General features: G+C 36.6%; 1 protein-coding gene across 1 annotated transcript in view; it reads right to left on the reverse strand.

The window, feature by feature from the left end:
• The window catches only part of ZNF407 (zinc finger protein 407), a 422,314-nt gene that overhangs the window by 114,323 nt on the left and 286,469 nt on the right, over positions 1 to 21,522 (reverse strand). The window contains exon 8 of the mRNA XM_047766947.1: positions 21,227 to 21,405. Within this exon, the coding sequence (XP_047622903.1) occupies positions 21,227 to 21,405 (179 nt within the window). The remainder of the gene's footprint in view (positions 1 to 21,226; positions 21,406 to 21,522) is intronic.

Raw genomic sequence — 21,522 nt, forward strand, 5'->3', positions numbered from 1 at the left:
AAGGTACCAATAAAGTGGTACAAGAGTAAATGGGCAAAATTTTTAAAAAATGATTGGAGGTAAAAAAAAATTAGGGTAACCTAAAAGGGCATTCTATGTGTCAAAGAGACAGACCATCTTAATTATAAAAAGTTACTACCACAGAGTCAAGAAAAAGGTAGAAAAATCATTCTAACAGATACTGCCTGGAAGTCAACCCAAAGGTAGCAGACATAGACTAAATTTTAGATTTTTAGTAAGCATATGATAAAAATTAGTTAACTTAGTACTATGGTCCAAAATAGCCATTCTTAACAGAGGTAACTTATTTGTCTAAAGGCTTTATGCCTGGAAATGACATCACCACGCCCGCAGAAAGACATATTGCAAAAATTATGACCATTGCATGGACATAATAGATAAATGCATCCTAATGTGAAAGGTTGTAAAATAAGCCAAAGGAGAAAGGCAAAAAATCTGATTTGTATGTGGCCCATTTTTAAGCAAATGGTAAAATTACTGGAACAGATTAAAAAAAGAAGAAATGGATTGAAATGACCTATTAATGAAAACACATTGTACAAGTTCTGAATATGAGCATTATGCAGGTAATAATATAACATGATTGGGTTGGGGGGTGCTCTGTGGAACTTTGTGTATAGACTACAGTGCTTCCAGGTCTAGCAAGTACAATCTTTATAAATACACCACTTTTTTCCCACAGTCTACAATATAAAGAAGCAAATATCACTGAAACCTTAAGGACTAACTTAAAAAATCCAGTTGCATTCTTAAATTTTTAAAACTTGATTTGGTCATCAACTTAACTGACCATCCACCCAATATATCAAAAAGCAGTATTTTGCCAAGAAAATCCAACATGTGATGTCTATAAAATGAGGCTAGATACATTTAAAACTTCTGGGTTTAAAGTGGATTTTCATATAGATAACTGAATTCATTCCATTAGGACCACTTTTAAAGTTTTAGCTCCTACAATTAGGAAAGAGCTAATCTCTATAATAAATCTCTTATTCTATAGCATTAAAAATAGTTCTGCTTCTGTGATAGAACTCTGCCTGATAAAACACTTTGGGGATGGTGACATTTAATCCAAATATCACATATAACACAGTCAATTATCTAGCATAAAACAGGGGCACAGTGGTTACACTGAAGCCAGGGGCTGGCTTCATATTATGTTACTAGCTTTAGACATTTAGGTCAGTCATTTTACCTCATTTTTTCCCTTGCACCATTAAATAATCGTAGCTTTGTATTGTTCTGGAAGTTAAATGAGATGATGCTCTTTAACAGTGAGTGCTCATATGGAATTATTATTGTTCCATATAATAATGTATGGAATTATTGTTATTCCATATAATAATATATGGAATTATTATTATTCCATATAATATAGTTAATTACTTAAAGTGAAATGGAATTTAATGCTACTTTCTAAATCTTTCTTAGATTTAGGAAAAACAATTATTGTGAAAGAGGCACAATAAGACTAAGTCAACTAGAAAAGTATTATCACAACATACTGACTTCCAACAGTTTCTCAGTTTCACTATCTCCTTCTTTCTTGTGGTCTCTGTTGTTCTGCTGCCTTATTACTCTCTTTCAAGTGTGAACTCTAAGGAGAGAGGTCTTCCCTGCGCCCTACACAATCGCTTCCAAAAGCGTCTTTGACTTTTTCTTTATAGACCTTAGGTAGCAACTGGGTGTTTATTTGTGTGGCTATTTAATTAATGTCTATTCTCTCCTAAATAAACAATTCCTACTGAGGCAGGAACCAAGCTTGCGTTGCCTAGTATTGTTTCTTTGATGCCCACTACGGTGCAGCGGGCACATCAGGATGGACAAAGCTCCATATTTGTTTGGTGACTGCCCGGCAGATCTTGACATAAGAGTAGTTCAAATTCGCAGACAAAATTTCTAGTCACATCAGAATTTTTAAAATGTGTTTTGTGACACATTAAGAAGCAGAGTATAACTGTAATAAACCCAACAAAGTTTACAAGACCTTCCCCTTTAAAAAGAAAGTTTAAAAATTTACTGATTTAACTTTTTGATGAAATGATTCAGAAGTTGTCACGAGATATAGTGAAAATTATTTCCGTTAAAAATTTGGAACTATTAGTCAACAATGTATGACAAAGGAGGCAAGAACATACAGTGGAAGAAAGAGAGTCTCTTCAATACATGGTGCTGGAAAAACTGGAAAGTTAAATATAAAAGAATGAAAATAGAACACTATCTAACACCACACACAAAAATAAACTCAAAATGGATTAAAGACCTAAATATAAGGCCAGATACTATAAAACTCCTAGAGGAAAGCACAGGCAGAACGCTCTTTTACATAAATCGCAGCAACATCTTGTTTGATCCACCTCCTAGAATAATGACAATAAAGACACAAGTAAACCAGTGGGACCTAATTAAACTCAAAAACTTTTGCACAGCAAAGGAAACCATTAAAAAAATGAAAAGACAACCCACAGAATGGGAGAAAATCTTTGCAAACAATGCAACAGACAAAGGCCTAACCTCCAAAATACATAAACAACTCATACAACTCAACAACAAAAAAACAAACAACCTAACTCAAAAATGGGCAGAAGACCTAAACAGACAATTCTCCAAAGAACACATGTGAATGGCCAACGGGCACATGAAAAAATGCTCAATACCACTAATTATTAGAGGAATGTAAATCAAAACTACAATGAGGTACCATCTCACAACAGTCAGAATGGCCATCATTAACAAGTGAACAAATTACAAATGCTGGAGAGGGTGTGGAGAAAAGAGTAGCCTCCTTTCACTGTTGGTGAGATTGTAAATTGGTACAACCACTATGGAAAATAGTATGGAGATACCTCAGAAAACTAAATATAGAACTATCATATGATCCAGCAATCCCACTCTTGGGCATCTATCCAGACAAAACTTTTACTGAAAAAGGTACATGCACCCTCATGTTCATCACAGTGCTATTCACAATAGCTAAGACATAGAAACAAACTAAATGTCCATCGACAGATAATGGATTAAGAAGATGTGGTACGTATATACAATGGAATACTACTTAGCCATAAAAAAGATAAGATAATGCCATCTGCAGCAACAGAGATGGGACTAGAGATTCTCATACTAAGTGAAGTAAGCCAGGAAGAAAAAGAAAAATACAATATGATATCACTTATTTGTAGAATCTAAAATATGGCACAGATGATCCTATCTAAAAAACAGAAACATAACAGCTAAGGAAAGCAGACTTATGGTTCCCATGCGGGGGAGGGGGGAGGGGGATGGATGAGCAGTTTGGGGTTTTGGGATGCAAACTGTTACATTTGGAATGGATGGGTGGTGGGGGGCCCTACTGTACAGCACAAGGCACTGTGTGTGATTGGGTCACTTTGCTGTACAACAGAAATTGAGGAAACATTGTAAATCACCTATAATAGAAAATAATTTGGAACTATTAAAGAATGGTTAGAGTACTATATTTCCGAAATCGGTTGGCACTTCACTAACCTATTCAACAGGGTAAAATCCCGTACCTGGGATCATCAGGTCACAATTTTCTAGAATTCTACTCTTCGGGTTTTACATAAGGATTCATAACAGAGACAAGAGTCCTGCTTGTGCCTGACTCAGCAACATAAAGAGAGAGCCCCACCCTTGAGGGCATTTTACAGGAATTCGCTCAGGAGGTAAACAGTGGGTAAGGAGGATGGTCTTGTCTTTCACTGTGTGGAAGCATCACGGCTCACTCAGAGGGGCACTGGTAACACCATAAGCATCCAGAAGTGGAGGATAACCAAATATAAACACCAAGGTCTGCATAAATTACCACGTTACAAGGCCTAACTCCTTTAGACCAAGCGCATTCAATTTTATCTGCATCATGATGATAAACTATTGTTTCTTATATGTTGAGTGAAAAACATTATACATATTAGTGTAATGGGTGAATATTTTGACATCTTAATGCCTAGAAGATGAACACACCCAAATTGATCCTGTCATAAATAATAAAAAGATACAGCCCTGGATATTTCCAAGGTAAAAAAGATATTTAAAATTTTGATATGCTCAAATTAAACATAAAACATCTTAAACATGTCTTTCTGACACATGTTCTTAGATGTAGAGAAACTGGGGTGAAAAAGAAAATATATTAATGCTAGTATAGAATTAAATCTAAAACCAAAATTACTTGATGATAAAAGACTGATGATATCTAAAAGCATACATCACAAAAAGACTTTGTTTCATAATGTACAGGGGGAAAGGCCAGACAGAAGATACATTGGGAATAACATTACAGTAAAGCAAACAAACAGAAAACACCCCAAAGTGTCTTTCAGCCACTTCCAAAGAGCTCTCCCTATTTTCTTTCTCATGATTCTTCATCTCTTCTATGCAATCCAACTTTTCAACTCGACCCCCTAATCCTCCACTCTACTGATCCTAAGGGCCACTCCTGCCTCTCAGTGTTCCAGGGATCTTCCCTCCTCCCCTAACTACCCAGTTCTTAACAAAGTCAAGTACTCTTCAGTCTGCCTTCCTGCACTTCAGATTAATCATCTTCCTTGACACTTAAGTTACAAAACTTACAGCCACCTTTCCATCCCCATAGCAAACAATATTCCCAACACTCACTTTAATCGCAAGAGCGCTTACAAGTCATTAAATAACATTACCACTAAATGAGCACAAGAGGGACTACATCTGGCACCTATTCTGTCCCTCATTTAAATGTGAAGCTTGCTCTGTCTGAAAATCAAGGTTAATCTAACAAATCCTAATCCTATCCAAGGGTTATTTGTAAAACACCAAGAAGTACCACAGTTCATTGCAGACTGAATGCTCTATAAAAATGTTAATAGAATTAAGAAATATTTAGTTACTAAGATAAAGGTTGTTAAAATATGATACATAGCTGGCTGATAAGTGGGAAATGCCATGACATTGGTATCTTTAAAAGAAAAATAAACTTTGGTGAAACTAACTGTCATACCACCAAACAGTATTCTAGAATTTCAAGAGATTTGAGAAATTTCATGTCTTTTGAGATTTTATATCAACCAAGCCTTTAAAGAAAACAATTTATTTATTAGAAACAGTCTTTGTTTCTAATAAGGAGAACAGGGTATAAAAACGTGAATATGCAAGTGATGTCAAAGATGCAGGTCACTGTGTTCACACAAAACAGAACTCAGAATATCTATTCTTGTCACTCAAGAGCAACACCTACTGGCATAATTTTAAAAAATCTAGAAGACATAGAGTAATTTCAGCTCAATATTTTATTACTTAAATACTTACAGAACACCTAACACATGCCAGGCACTACTTTAAGTACTTTACAAATATTAACTGATTTAATCACTCCAAGACATTTATCACTCAAAGAGATTAAGTGACATACACCTTACTCCAAGATGCAAAATATCTATTTCATTACTTTGAGATCCAGGTTCTATTTAAGCCAATAGAATTCAAATCTGTCCTTGGCCAGCATCTAGAAAGAAACTGATATACTGTATTACAATTCATTCTAACTTAGTGAGAAAGACAACAATGTGGAAGAAATCCTGACAGGCAGTTCCTACCAAAAAAGTTCTCTCCCAATAAAAACAAAATTAAATGTTATATTTGATGCAATGTTAATAATTCATACTAATTGCAAAGGAGTCTTGTCTTTCCCTTTATAAACAGGAAATCACTTATGCTAGGCTTTTATTTTAAGCATGCACTAAAATTATGATTTTTCACAAGATAAAAGAATGACTCTCTGCCAATCACACTGACATGCTACTCAACAAATGGCACTAAAAGCTGTGACAAGAGTGAACCTGTCTGAGCAGAGCTTTTTAAGAAGGATCTAGACCAGCCATCAAAAACACTATTTTATCTAGTTGGGCCTACGCTATATTCTGCTGCAATAAAAGCTATTAGGTGATTTTAGTGACTACTTTATTATGATGGATTTTTATCTATTAAAAGAATGTATTTAAGTGTTTTTAATCTTGCTTAGAAATAGCAAAAATGAAAAAAAAGTATAAGCATGTCTATAAGCAAAAATATTTTGCTCCTTTATATTTTTCCTGAACAAACTTTGAAATTTATTCAATCAATTTCAAATGCTGATTAGCATGTATCATATAACATCTTTTTGGTCTATTTAATTTTAGAGTCTCAAGCCAATTAGTATAATTCCTGTATTAACTTCCCCATTTTCATTTTTTCCATCCCAATCAACTCCCTTCTCTAATGACCCCTCACCAACAGAGATATCTATTTAATATTTTCTAACCTAGACATGTGAAAAAATACAAATGATAAGGTAACTGGGACTTTTTGTATTTGTACTTTCAAAAAATTTTAACTGTGGTAAAATATTCATACAATTTACCATTGCTAACTGTACAGTTCAGTAATATTAAGTACCTTCACACTGTTGTATAATCAGTCCCCAGAATTTTTCATATTAAAAAAGTGAAACTCTATAATTATGCCCCCTAGTCCCTGGCACCCACCACTTGACTTCTTGTATGTATGAGTCTGACTACTCTATAGGTACCACTTACAGTGTAATCCTACAGCATTTGTCTTTTGTGACTGGCTTATTTCTCTGAGCAAAGCATCCTCAAGGCTCATCTATGTTGCAGCCTATGTCAGCACTTTCTTCCTTTTTAAGGCTGAATCATATTCCATTGCATGGGTGGATATTTCTACCTTTTGGTTATTGTGAATAAAGTTGCTATGAACGTGCGTATACAAATAACTTGAGACCTTCTTTCACTTCTTTTGGATAAATACCAAGAAGTGGAAACTCTGGATCATATTTTAAATTTTTTGAGGAACCACTATACTGTTTCCATAGCAACTGTACCATTTTACATTCTCACCAACAGTGCATAAGGGCTTCAATTTCTCTACATTCTTGCCAATACTTGTTTTTTACTTTTCTTTTTATAATTTTTTTTTGATAGTAGTCACCCTAATAGGTGTGGGGTGATAAAGCAATTATTTTTAAAGTGGATTTCTTAGCTAGTAAGAAAAATATGGTGAATATAAAATATAAAATTGGTATTATTTAAAAAGGCACAAAAGCTAACCAGAGAAGAATCATATTATGAGCAGAAAGTGCAGGGCTTTTCTTTTTTATTAATATAAAAGATTAAGAAACAAGAATTTCTGGTCACTATATTCTGAATGTAAATATGCATATCTCATTTTATTTCTTCATAAGATTTTGGAATGATTGGTTTTAACACTTATCAGGTACAGTTACCTCTCCTCAGGAAGTCATTCAAGAGCAGGATAAGACAGTGACAAATCAGACAGATTCACAGTGAATTTATATTAGATCACAGAGCAATGAAGAGATAGGGTGCACAGAAATGAAGGGCCACACATGTGATCCAATTGTGGGAATTTAAGGATAAAATTTAAAACCCACAGTTACTTAATTTTAGAAATTGCTATGGTAATGGAGAGGAAAGAAATGGACTCAAAGAAACATTGCCAAATGATTTTCAACAAAAGTGCAAAGGCAATTCTAGAAAGAAAAGATACTGTTTTCAACAAATATTGCTCAAAAAAATGACAAGTAAATCCCGTAACCTATACCTGATATTATATAAAATTTGAGTCAAAACAGATTATAGGTGTAAATTAAAATGTAAAAGCGTAAAGCTTCTACAAGAAATACAGGAGTTAATCTTGGTAACTTGAGTTAGGCAAATAGTTTTGAAATACCATAATAAAAGTACAAACCATAAAGAAAAACATTAATAAACTAGAATTTATGAATAATAACAGATTTTGTTCTGTGAAAAACACTGATGAGAGACAAGGTCTTATATCAAATATATATTAAAACTCTCAAATCTCAATAACACAAGGAAAAAGGGGGCAAAATATTTCTTTCTGTGTGTGTGTGTTCTTAGGGCTGCACCCTGCAGCATATGGAAGTTCCCAGGCGAGGGCTGAATCAGAGCTGCATGTGCTGGCCTATTCCACAGACACAGCAATGTGGGATCCAAGCCGTGACTATGACCTACACCACAATGCTGGGTCCTTAATCCACTAAGCAAGGCGAGAGATGGAACCCGCATCCTCATGGATATAGTCGGGTTCGTTGCTGCTGAGCAATGACAGGAACTCCAGGGGCAAAATATTTCAAAAGATACTTCATCCAAAAAAAAAAAAACATAAAGGCGGCAAATAATCAACATCATTTGTGATCAGCCAAACACAAATTAAAGCCACAAAATACTACTCAACTCCTATTAGAGTGACTTAAACAAAGCATAATAAAAAGTGTTAGTGAAGATGTGGAGTGACTAACTCATACAGCACTGGTGGGAACATAAAACATGCAAACTTTGAAAAATCTTTTGACAGTTTTCTTCAAAAGTTAAATATATATGTACAATATCCTCCAGGCATCTCATTTCTAGGTATTTATCTACCCAAGAGAAATGAAAACTTACATTCCCACAGAAATCTATATGTGAATGTTTATAGCACTTCTATTCATAATTGCCAAGAAGAATAAATGTGGCATTTCATCGTGGTTTAGATTTGCCCAACAAGTAATGATGTTGAGTATCTTTTCATCTGTTTACTGGCCATTTATATATTTTCTTTGGAGAGATGGCTATTCTGATTCTTTGCCCATTTTTAAATCAGATTAGTTGCCTTGATATTATTTAAATATAAGGGTTCTTTATATATTCTGGATACAAGTTTCTTACCAGATAGATCTACAGTTTCCCCACATTTTATAGGTTTTCCTCTCATCTTCCTGATGGTGTACTCTGAGACACAATTTTTGTTTGTTTGAAGTTTATATAATGATTTTTATTTTTTTCCATTATAGCTGGTTTAATTATGTCAATTTTCTACTGTTCAGCATGGTGACCCAGTAACACACACATGTATACATTCTTTTTTCTTACATTATCATGCTCCATTGTAAGTGACTAGACATAGTTCCCAGTGCTACACAGCAGGATCTCATTGCTAATCCATTCCAAAGACAATTGCCTGCATCTAATAACCCCAAGCACCCCATCCATCCCACTCGCTTCCCCTCCCCCTTGGCAACCACAAGCCTATTCTCCAAGTCCATGATTTTCTTTTCTGTGGAAAGGTTCCTTTGTGCCGTATATTAGATTCCAGATGTAAATGATGTCTTATATGTATTTGTCTTTCTCTTTATGACTTACTTCACTCAATATGAGAGTCTCTAGTTCCATCCATGTTGCTGCAAATGGCATTATTTTGTTCTTTTTGATGGCTGGGTAGTATTCCATTGTGTATATATAAAACACATCTTCCTTAATCCACTCATCTGTCGATGGACATTTGGGTTGACTCTAAGTCTTGGCTATTGTGAATAGTGCTGCAATGAACATGCAGGTACATGTGTCTTTTTCAGGGAAGGTTTTGTCTGGATATATGCCCAAGAGTGGGATTGCTGGGTCATATAATAGTTTTGTATACAGTTTTCTAAGGTACCCCCATATGTTCTCCATAGTGATTGTACCAGCTTACATTCCCACCAACAGTGAAGGAAGATTCCTTTTTCTCCACACCCCCTCCAGCATTTGTTATTTGTGGACTTATTAATGATGGCCATTCTGGTGTGACATGGTGGTATCTCATAGTACTTTTGATTTGCATTTCTCTAATAATCAGTGATGTTGAGCATTGTTTCAAGTGCCTTTTGGCCATCCGTATGTCTTCCTCAGAGAAATGTCTATTCAGGCCTTGTGCCTATTTTTCCATTGGGTTGTTGGCTTTTTTGCTGTTGAGTTGTATAAGTTGTTTTTATATTTTAGAGATTAAGCCCTTGTCAGTTGCATCATTTGAAACTATTTTCTCCCATTCTGTAAGTTGTCTTTTTGGTTTCTTTTTGGTTTCCTTTGCTGTGCAAAAGCTTGTCAGTTTGATTAGGTCCCACTGGTTTGTTTTTGCTTTTATTTCTGTTGCTTTGGGAGACTGACCTGAGAAAACATTTGGAAGGTTGATGTCAGAGAATGTTTTGCCTGTGTTCTCTTCCAGGAGTTTGATGGTGTCCTGCCTTATATTTAAATCTTTAAGCCATTTTGAGTTTATTTTTGTGCATGATGTGAGGGTGTGCTCTAGTTTTATTGATTTGCATGCAGCTGTCCAGGTTTCCCAGCAATACTTGCTGAAAAAAAAAGACTGTCTTTTTCCCTTTTTTTTTTTTGGTCTTTTTGCCTTTTTCTTGGGCCCCACAGCATATGGAGGTTCCCAGGCTAGGGGTCTAATTGGAGCTGTTGCCGCCGGCCTACACCAGAGCCACAGCAATGCAGGATCCCAGCCACGTCTGCAACCTACACCACAGCTCACGGCAACGCCGGATCTTTAATCCACTGAGCAAGACCAGGGATTGAACCCGCAACTTCATGGTTCCTAGTCGGATTTGTTAACCACTGCGCCACGATAGGAACTCCTTTTTCCCATTTTACGTTCTTGCCTACTCTGTCAAAGATTAATTGACCATAGGCATCTGGGTTTATTTCTGGGTTCTCTATTCTGTTCCATTGGTCTTTATGTCTGTTTTGGTACCAGTACCACACTGTCTTGATGACTGTTGCTTTGCAATATTGCGAGGCACAATTGTTAAAAATTTTTTGATGAAGTCCTATTCATCCATTTTTTTTCTTTTATATTCCACGTTTTTAGTATCATAGCAAATAAACCATTGCTTAATTGAAGATCACAAAGATTGCTCTTCGTTTATTTCCAAGGGCTTTAAAGCTAATATAATTTATGTTTTAAAGAGATAAAAGAATGTATAGTTATGGGAATGCAGGGCTTACTATGCACACATCTGCTTCCTAGTTCTGGCTCCTAAGAAGGCCTATAAGCAAATGGTGCAGAGAAGCAATGAGAACACACAGGGTTCATATCTTGGTTTCTAAATACCTTTCTCTAATAAAAGGAGCAAAGGCTCCTGAAAGAGGGGTTGATTTTACCACCAGGGTAGGGAAAGCACCAGATAGCTCTGGAGCACATTTTGGTGCCAGAAAGTGAAGAGATGTTCATAAAAGGATGGGGACACATCAAAGGACACTGGAGTCCACCTAAAAGTCCTTGCAATGGCCAAAGCTGAAGCAGTTTAAGCAAGAAAATAAATAATAATGATACAGGATTATATGCCACAGAGTAAAATAAGTCCATAATGGTAAAAATTAATAGAATAAAAAATAATTGGGAGAGAAGGGACAGATATTCCTTAAAGAAGAATTCCAATTAAATGTAGAAGGAATGAGGAAAAGAGAAAATGACCATTAGAACTCCACAGATCTTGTTGCAGTCAAGATCCACTAATGAATGTCAAAGTTAGTGGGTAAATGCTGGAGGAGAAACAGGCTATTTGCATAATCTGAAAGTATCTTCCCTGAGACGTGTATTAATTAAAAAGGGGGAAACAGGAAGTCTGTGGTAAAGAAATATGGAGACACCATCTTACCCAACTGATTCAGATTCCATCATCTGCCATAATGCACCCCTGATATGCTCCACTTCTAGTCTAGGGAATTCTTAAAAAACCTCAACCAAATATAAGTAAATGTCAGATTAATGCAAAATAAGGGGCAGTCTATAAAATAACCGATCCATATTCTTTACAAGCGTCAAGGTCACACAAGACAATGAGAGACAGAAAAACTGTCAGGGACTAGAGATTAAGGAGACACAGCAAAAGAAGAGCATGTCAGTACCTGAGCTGAATTCTGGAAAAGAAAAACGGCAGAAGGGAAAAACTGGTGAAATCTGAATAAAGAATAAAGTTTAGAAAACACTATTGTACTAATGCTAATGTCTTTGGTTTGGGTAATTTCACTATGGTTATATATAATGATAACATTTGGGGAGGGTGGGTAAAGGCTATACGGGAACTCTGTGCTATTTTTGCAACTTTTCAGTAAGTTTAAAGTTATTTCAAAATAAAAACCTAAAACAAGGAAAACTTGCTAAATTGTAATTTTGCTCTCTAAAAATAGCCGATAATGAAACTGCAAATGAATAATAATGTGCATTTGTACACATTTAGTTTCTGAACTAAATTTCAAAGCTAATTAAACAATATACCTGAATTTTCCTCCTAATTTGAAAAACTTGTAATGATATCCTTCACTAAATGGCTTCGCTGGAAACAGTAGCCTGTTATGTAGCATCAGCAGTAGGACCTGTCAACACTTACCTTGTTCCCCTCACATAAAACTGCAGTTTAGTTGGGATCAAGATATGCCTGTGAGGGTATATAAATTTTTAAAATATATAAATTATATTGAATTAAACAGTGGATAAAAGGTCTCTATAAAAATAAAAGCCACATCAATTACCTGATAAAATCATACCGCCCCTACTCTAACTTTCCACAATCAATTTTTTCCCCTTAAAATTTTGATAAATGAAGTTGTCAGGGGGGATAAGATCACAATTTTGTCTCCTTTTTTTTTTTAAAGACTATTTTACAGAATTCAATTCATGAATGCTAAAAATGTTAGTCCAGATAAGATCGCAATTTTGCCTGCTGATGAGGAAACCATACTGCCATGTACCTGTATAACCTTGGGGCAGCAAGGAAAGAAGCCTAAGAGAGAGTTTCAATGTGGCTCTGAATTAAACAGGCTAATTGCACTAAGCAAGGCCTCCTAAGAAACAAGAGAATAGAGCTTTTTTCTAGAAAAAAAAATGAAACATTACTTTAAAACTTCTCCTTAAAGTGAGGGGATGAGACTGAGTGCTCTAAATGCTTGCGATCCATCAAAGATGGTTAAGGGAATGGATCTATGTGAATCTCAGATATTTTCACCAAGTCTATTAGGTACTGCTAGCAAAAGCTGTACTTTAATTTGTACTTTGATTTTAAGTGTTGTGAATGCCTTTAAGGACTTCACAGAACATTAAAATATACACTAGAAAGGACATTATTTCAAGATCACATTCTTTTTTAAAAAATAGTTTTAAAAATAAAGAGTTGACCACATACAAAGATAGAAATAATTCAAGTAATAAATTTCCCCTTGGAAAAAGGTTTTATATAGACCTTTTCTAGAGCTAACTTTGGATATATGCTCAGAAGGCCATGCTAATACTATATGTATTACACACATAACACACACACACACAGTTATGAGATTAATCACTCTTAAATTCAACTTGAAATAAATGCACAAAATCATTCCAGTTCTTTCCCTCTACTTTCTTACTACCGAAATAGCAATAACAAAACCCACTACCTTTACTTTTAAAGAAAATCTCAATATCAATGATAATTTTCAAAGCTCTTTCATACATGTTATTTAATTTAAACTTCATATGCAGAAGAAAGGATAAATATCATTATTCATCTTGCAGATGAGAATAAAGACATAGAAGGCAGAACGACCTGCTTATAGCCACACATCTCAATCACAATAAAGCCAAACCCTTGTTCATCTGACTCCATCCATCCATCTACCCACCCATCCATCTACCAAGCTCTGTACCAGGCAGGAGACATACAACTGTAAAAACATTTACCCTGATGGGTGTTTTTTTTTATACCATACTGATTCCTACTACATGTTTTCAGATTATCTGATGTCTTAAAACTCCAAAATATTAAGGCTTCCATGATAAGAATTTCATTAACCCATAGAAACTGACTTTTTTAAAGCCCTCGAATATACAGGATTATATAACTGGAACACTCTTGACGACAACCAGACATGGATTTCAATTGGCAAGTTAACCTCTTGAAAATCCATCTTTTTAAAGTCACATCATTAAACTGAAAATTACACCCACCAAAGAATTTTGCTTTGAAGATTTAATGGCCTAATGAAAAGTTTGGCACAGACACTGTTACTCCCCTTCCTCTTTCTTTCTCTGAAATTGAAAAAGCAAAACATGACTGTGTAAAATAATACAGTTCTTCAGTTCTACATACCAACCATCTAAAACAGGAAAGCATACATATTACATTTTGGGGGACTGTGGGAAGGAAGTGGCAGAAAGTGGACCAGATAGACATACAGTGGCAAATATTTCCTTAACTCTGTTCCTCAGTGTTAAGCAGATAAAGGAAGTTTTTAGACATACTGATAAAATGCTTGAGAGAACATATTTACTCTTAAGCAGATTAAATATTGAAGAATGTATAGTGAGAAAGCTTTGAAAAAACCTAGTTTGGTATATTATTCAATAAAAGAAATGGTGGTGAGTTCAGGGAGTCAGCTTGACTTATCAGTAAGCAGTACATTTACTGATAAACACACACAAATGAGATGATCCTGGATAGTAATTATATTACTGAAACAATGCAGATTGATAGAAAAATTCTGCTTTGACCCACTGACTACAAAGCATGCAAGGTAGTTCCAAACTTAGGAAATCTGACAGGAGTGGAAGCGACAAGCAAGGCCAGCTAGTGAAATCCTGAATCCTCTGGCCATGTCAGACCTAAGGACCTGGGTTACACAGGGCACCAGGGTACATACACAGGAGTCTGAAAGAAACAAAGACTTTAGCAGCAGCTAAGAAAAATAGTAAATTCACCCATGGATGATGTTGGAGGTTAAAGAATCAAAGTGTTGAACTGTTAATTATTTTAGGAAGTCTTTTGTTAAGTGGTGAAGTATCAGGAGACTGGAAAACAAGGAATGCAGTCTGAAGGTTAAAAAGAAAGGGAGAGGCTGAAAATTATAGAGCTGTAAGTCTAACATCTATATTAGGAAATAAATTTGAGATGATACTTATGGATGAGCTTAATGATACATTTGGAGAAGTACAATTTAATAGGAGTGAGTCAGCATGGATTTACCAAAGGCAATCATGTCAGAAAAAATTTCGTTCCTTTTTAGGTTGAAGTAATAATTGGTTTATGTAAGGGAGAACCAATGAGAAACTGTCAGGATTTTCTGAGATTTTTGGACCTTTTCATAAAATGAATTATTGTACAAAATGTCATGACATGTGTCAGAGCGCCCAACTAACAAAGGGGATGAAAGTACTGGAGTTAAAAATAGAGGGCCAAAGAATTTGGGAAGACTAAATTCTACAAGGCTCTATACATCAGGACACCAATGTTTTTAATTAATGATGAAGAAAATCTTTTATATTAGCAAATTTGAATGTACCACTAAATGAGAAAGAATGGTTAAGATACAAAAGGCTATAGCTGTTTTATCTTAACCATGATAGATTAAGCAAATGGGCTCAGAGGTGGAATATGAAATTTAATCTGCCAAAGTATAAAGTGATGCACTGGGATAGAATTAAGGAATCAGTTAAATATAGTTTAAATGGTACTGAATTGGTTACCATTAGAAGGAAAAGGATTTGAAATTTTGATAAGAGTCAAACTTCCACATTTTTATTCTTATAACTGGGTAAGAGGAAAATGCTATGGAAAGCAGTTAAATAATACATGTTATAAAGAATTAAAAACTGATTATCTTATAGAATATAAAATTCTAATTTGTTAGGAGGGCATGATAGATTCATGTGCTATCATTTGACACAGGCAATAATCTAACATATATTGTAAATGATTAAGTCTTTATACATAAGAACTGATAATAATTATAGTGATATAAATATGATTAAAAATGACAGAAAAATAAAGGATATTATGGGAAAGACCATGTCATCATTTAATACTTAATTTCCCCTAAAAAGAGAAAACCATTTGACTGTTATCTTTACAAGAGGTGCAAACATTTTGTACATTGAAAGTCCTAGCTTCTTTGAGGAGAATATGAAACAACTCAGCCAGCTTCTTGAAGGGGGACACCCTCTCCATGCTTGGTGCTCCAGGGCACTCTGTTCACATGTAATGAGCCACACCCAGTGTTTTGGGGACCTCTGTCCACACATAGTGAGCCATGCCTGGTGCTGCAGGGCACCTCTGTCCATGCTTAGTGAGCACTGCTTCAACAGCAGATGAGCTCTTTGAGCTGTGGAGACATAACATGGAGCTGTCTCTTGGATTCATGAGGAAAAACATCTTGTTCTTCGGAGAGACAATCAACACAGCCTTGGCACACCCCCGTGCCCTCTCCTTGGCCTGCACTCTCTCCATCCTTCCTTCTTTAAGGGTATTTTAGAAATATTCTGAGCTATAACCACCCAAGTCCAATAGAAGGTCATCTCTATCGCAAACATAAAGTGTGTTTAATTCTTGCTCAAGGTGTAGTAATAGAACACAAGATTATTCATGGATAATAAAGATGGGAGAAATGCAATTGCTAAAACTACAAAGCTCAGGAGTTCCTGTAGTGGTTCAGTGGTTAACAAATCTGACTAGGAACCATGAGGTTGTGGGTTTGATCTCTGGCCTTGCTCAGTGGCTTAGGGATCTGGCATTGCAGTGAGCTGTGGCGTAGGTTGCAGATGCGGCTCGGATCCCATGTTGCTGTGGCTGTGGCATAGGCCAGTGGCTACAGCTCCGATTCAACCCCTAGCCTGGGAACCTCCATATGCCACGGGAGCGGCCCAAGAAATGGCAAAAAAGACAAAAAAATAAAAAATAAAAAAAACAAAACTACAAAGCTCAAATAAAGACTGCTTTTGAGATGACACAGATTTCACTAATAGAAAAAATTATAATGCACAATGAAAGAAGAAAGTCTGGTAACTTGTAATTTGATGTCGATTTTGTGGGGATCAATGTGATTAGAAAAATCTCACCATAACAGATCTAGAGTGGACCTAAATAAACTTCTTTAGAAATTTAGGAGAAGGGAATTCTGCTTTCCTGTTTGTGTGGAGTATATACTGGAAAGTGCACAACTCATAGAAGAGCTTGAGGAATATTCTCCAACTAAACACAACCAGGTCCCAACATTAGGAGCAAGAAGCAAAACTAGCACCACTACTCCTTACCCCAGTGACTGCTGCCCCCAAGGGGAAACAGACCTTAGTGTCTACACTGTAGAGCAGCTTTGGCTGTTTTCATAATAAAAAATGGAATCATACAGAATATTCTCCTTTTTGTTTGGTTCAGTTCATCCAATGATACGATTATGAGATTTATTTTATTGTTGCTTTAGCTGAAGTTCATTCATTCTCATTGCTATGAAGTATTCCATTACATAAATATACAACCTTTATACATTCTCCTTGATGGGCATTTGAATACTTCCAATTTGTTGATTATGATGAATAGATCAATAATTATATTAAGTATAAATAATAAAAAGACTAAGTAAAAGATTAAAGTTGTCACAGCAGATAAAAGAAAGTGCAGCTACATGTGGTTTGTAAGGAAGCTGGCATAGCTATACAATATGAAACACAGAATGATAGTAAGAATTATTACTGTAGATAAGAAGAAACACTCATAATTTTAAAGGAATATGTATTTTTTTCTTCATCATAGGTATGTACATGTGTATAAAATGCTCCTAAAGTTCCAAGCACCCAGTGATTTGTCTTTAAAATATGTAAAGCCAAAATTCACAGAATTGAAAAGAAAAACAGACAAATCCACAATCATAGTGGCAACTTTAATATACTTCTATTAACACAGCTGACAGAGCTAGCTTAAAAAAATAGTAAGAATGCAAACACTGTGAACAACACAGTAAACAAACGGAGTAAGTGACATATAGAGAACACAGAATATAGTTCCAAATAATACCACTGTTTCTAGTATGTCTCAAACATTTACCAAAACTCACCATGTGCTAGGCCCAAAGAAAGTGTAAACAAATTTCAAAGGATTAAAATAATTCGGACTATCGTCTGTAAGCACAGTAGGTGTTAAGCTACAAATTAATTTCTATTTCAACAGTTAACAAAAAGATAACTAGAAAATCCCCCAAATGCCTGGAAATTGAATATTACATTTCTAAATAATCCAATTTTGTTTAAAGAAATAACCACCTGTTAAAAAAAAAAAAAAAAGCCACAACCAAAATTAAAGCTCACTCACAGCCTTTAACTCTCTTTTGTGTGAAATGGAAAATAATAAAATCATTCTTCTAGTCCTCAACAAACAGTGGGAAAAAAAAACAATGAACAATCAAGAAAGGCTAACAGAGAAGAAGTGGGCAACACTTACGGGAGCCTCCTATAAACACACCCCACAGTTTACACCTCACTCTCCTTGAGATCCTGTGAAAACTGTGCAGCAGGCATCACCACCTCAGCTCACAGAGAGGAAGTCTGAGACCCAGAGTTAGAACAGAGTCCCAAGACGTTCAATGAGGGAATGAGAGCTGAAGCCATGCACATGGAAACATCCACCCTTAAGGACACGCACATGGAAAAGTGGGTCATGAGAGCGACCAGGCAGCAGGAGGTCATCTCAGTGCAGGTGCGCCCAGGGCAAATTACGTTACTAACAATCTCTTCTGCTGTTGTCATCTAATGTTTTCCTTCTTGTGAAACCATGAGATGTTGGATATACATAAAAGAAAGAGCCAAGTTGGATCCCAAGTGAATATGCTTATTTTGCGGGTAGGTTAAAAGAACTGCATCATTATGCTTCACTGAACTTGGGATCACAGAAATCTCAACCTAGTCGCAGTGCTGAGAGCAAGAAGCAACCAGCGGCCTCCTTCAGGACTGGGCCATAACCACTCCGAAGATCTCGTGCCACCTCCTGACCTTCTACAGAGCTGTGACTCAGGGATCATCAACTGTGGGGCCTGGTTTCTCTTCCAGGCAGCATGGAAGGAAGAGCAGCAAGGGCCTGCTTCAAATCCTGCCTCCCATCCAGGAAGGCGCCTTTCACACACTCAGGAGTGTATCACAGATGATTCAGAACTACAAAGTTAAAAGTTAGTCTAAAAACCTTGCCTTTTTAAAGGTTTCTCATAACTGTGCTAAGTTTATCAAGGCAAACATATTAGTGAAGAGCAACACTGCCAAGCACAGTGAGGGATAACTAAGTGGCAGCCTGTATGTACCACGTGGACTTCGCTTGTGAAAATATTAAGGGAAGCTACTATAATTCATGCAGAGAAAGCTTCTAACAGAATCATAAAAATATAAACAGAAAACTAGGATTCTATGCACAAGAGCATCACAAACATACACAAGGAAACGAGGATAATTTTTCTAATAAAAATTTTTATACAAATGATAACTCAAAATGGAAGACTGAGCCGCACTAGCTCAGCCATAGCGTAAGCAAGGCAGTCCATCCTTTCTGTGCAGAACAATGAAAGGGAGGTATCGCTTTGGTTTGCAATTAGCTGTGTTCCCCCTCTCTTTGCTGTTTACCTCATTTAAAAGTTAGAGGTACCTTATTTTAGGAAAATAGCCCACTTTTAGAGTCTAATTGGTGCAATGGAAAGGAGAGACAGCATGTGTCAATTCTGCATCTTGAGAAGCAGGCGTAGTGACACCACCTTGAAAATGGTACTTAGCTGACAACCTACCATCAATTTGGATGGTTTTGCTTGGCCATTTCTTAAAGCACCACCTTTAAGGCAATATTTCCTTTTTTTTTTTTTTGTCTTTTTTGCCTTTTCTAGGTCCACTCCCGCAGCATATGGAGGTTCCCAGGCTAGGGGTTGAATCGGAGCTGTAGCCGCCGGCCTACACTAGAGCCACAGCAACGCGGAATCCAAGCTGCGTCTTCGACCTACACCACAGCTCACAGCAATGCCGGATCCATAACCCACTGAGCAAGGCCAGGGATCGAACGCGCAACCTCATGGTTCTTAGTTGAATTCATTAACCACTGAGCCACAACGGGAACTCCCCAAGGCAATATTTCTGACATCTATCTACATTGTCATGTGTTCATGGTAATAAAGAACCCATAGGTACTGATGGCCCAAAGATATTTGAATTTGACTTTGTTTTTGTCAACTAAATCTGATTGACTGTCTAGTTAGAAACCTTTTCAGTAACAACCTAACCAAAATGTAAGGAGTACTGACCCCTGTTTTCATTTTTCAAAACAGCTCTGAGTACAATAGAGATTCCCCAAATTAGATGTTTCACCTTACTTAAAAAGAGTTGATCACACAAGCACAAAGAGAAATCTGAAAGAACACATCAGTGGAAAACACATGATAACCTCACATGCAGACAGTGTCAAATGTATTAAGAATATTATCCTAACTCAAATTACTCATCAAGTTCTGTTTGCTCTAACATAGACATCATTTACATATTTTGCAACTGGAGCCTTGCATCTCTGGTGGGATTTCCCATGGCTTGCACTGCTCATGCTCATGCATGAAGGGACTGCGAGGAGAGCATCACAGCCAATACCTTTAAAGGTTTTAAATAGATTTACGTGTGAGAAATCTGAGGTGTAGAGGTTTGCCTGCCTGGAACCCATGCAGCCAGTGAGAGGAGACGCAGAGTTTAAATAGCTCCAACTGATCCCAAAGCATCTGCGGAAAGGCATCCCCTGTGTCAACTGGCATCATTTACCTACAGCACTGTTTGGGCTACACTGTGCAACTTCCTCTAAATGTCCTTCAGGTAATACTTCCTCACAGAGCTCCCACACTCATAATCCATCATCTGGCTGTTCTGCACACAAGTACTCAACTCAAGGTGTGCTTGCTCACTGAACAAAATGTTGAGCTACAGGAATGGATCTGCTCAATCCTGCAGTCGCTGCTGCATCTCTGATCCTTCCATGGCACCTGGTGTCCAGTCCAATAAGGCCAAAATGATCTCAATGGTCATGGCCGTCACCAACATTCCCTAGGCCCTAGGCCAGTCCCTCTTGATTCCTGGATGTGGTGACACTACGTTACCCACCCAAGAGGTCTTGCCCTCTCCTCAGCCATATTCTCCTCCTCTCCAGATGCTCACTGGAAAGCAGTGGTCCAAGGGATAGGCTATGACATTATCAATCACAAACATGCGTTGAAAAGAAATTTAAAATCTTTATCAATTAGTCAAAATAAGAAGCTCAAACAACTACTACTGTTTCAGTTCAACTGCATTTTGAATATTTGCTATTAATAACTCTGTTGTCCTGGATGATGATTTTGTCACATTTGCTCTTGATGAAATAGAACGGAACAGACCTGTTTTCACAGTTGCGTGGGATAAGACCAAGTGTACTGTTTTGTAAGTCTTGAAACAGACACTATCACATATGTTACGACATTTAAATAAATGCTGGTGATGTACAAAGAGCATGATAACTATTGTGACGGGTGAAACGAAAGCCTCTTAAGAAGCACAAGTATTTTATGTAATAGTTTTCGTTTCTCACCAGCATGCAAGTAGGCCAGGTCAGGGTTCTCGATGTCAGGATGTTGTTCTTTCAGGTGGTTCCGGAATTCCACAGGGACATTTGTCCCATAGTCACACTTGGGGCAGTTGTACATCTTGACTCCTTCATGTTTTCCCGTGTGTAGAATGTGTTTGCGGATGTTTTCTGCACAATTTGACCTACCAAGTAAGGAAGAAAAGTCAACAGAATTAAGGTCAAATCAATAACACAAGATCACAAATCATGATGTTAGCTACCGCCCATGCGGGCCTCACTCCAGGTCAGGTACTGTCCTA

The sequence above is a fragment of the Phacochoerus africanus genome, chromosome 2 (genome assembly GCF_016906955.1).
Source record: "Phacochoerus africanus isolate WHEZ1 chromosome 2, ROS_Pafr_v1, whole genome shotgun sequence".
Lineage (NCBI taxonomy): Eukaryota > Metazoa > Chordata > Mammalia > Artiodactyla > Suidae > Phacochoerus > Phacochoerus africanus.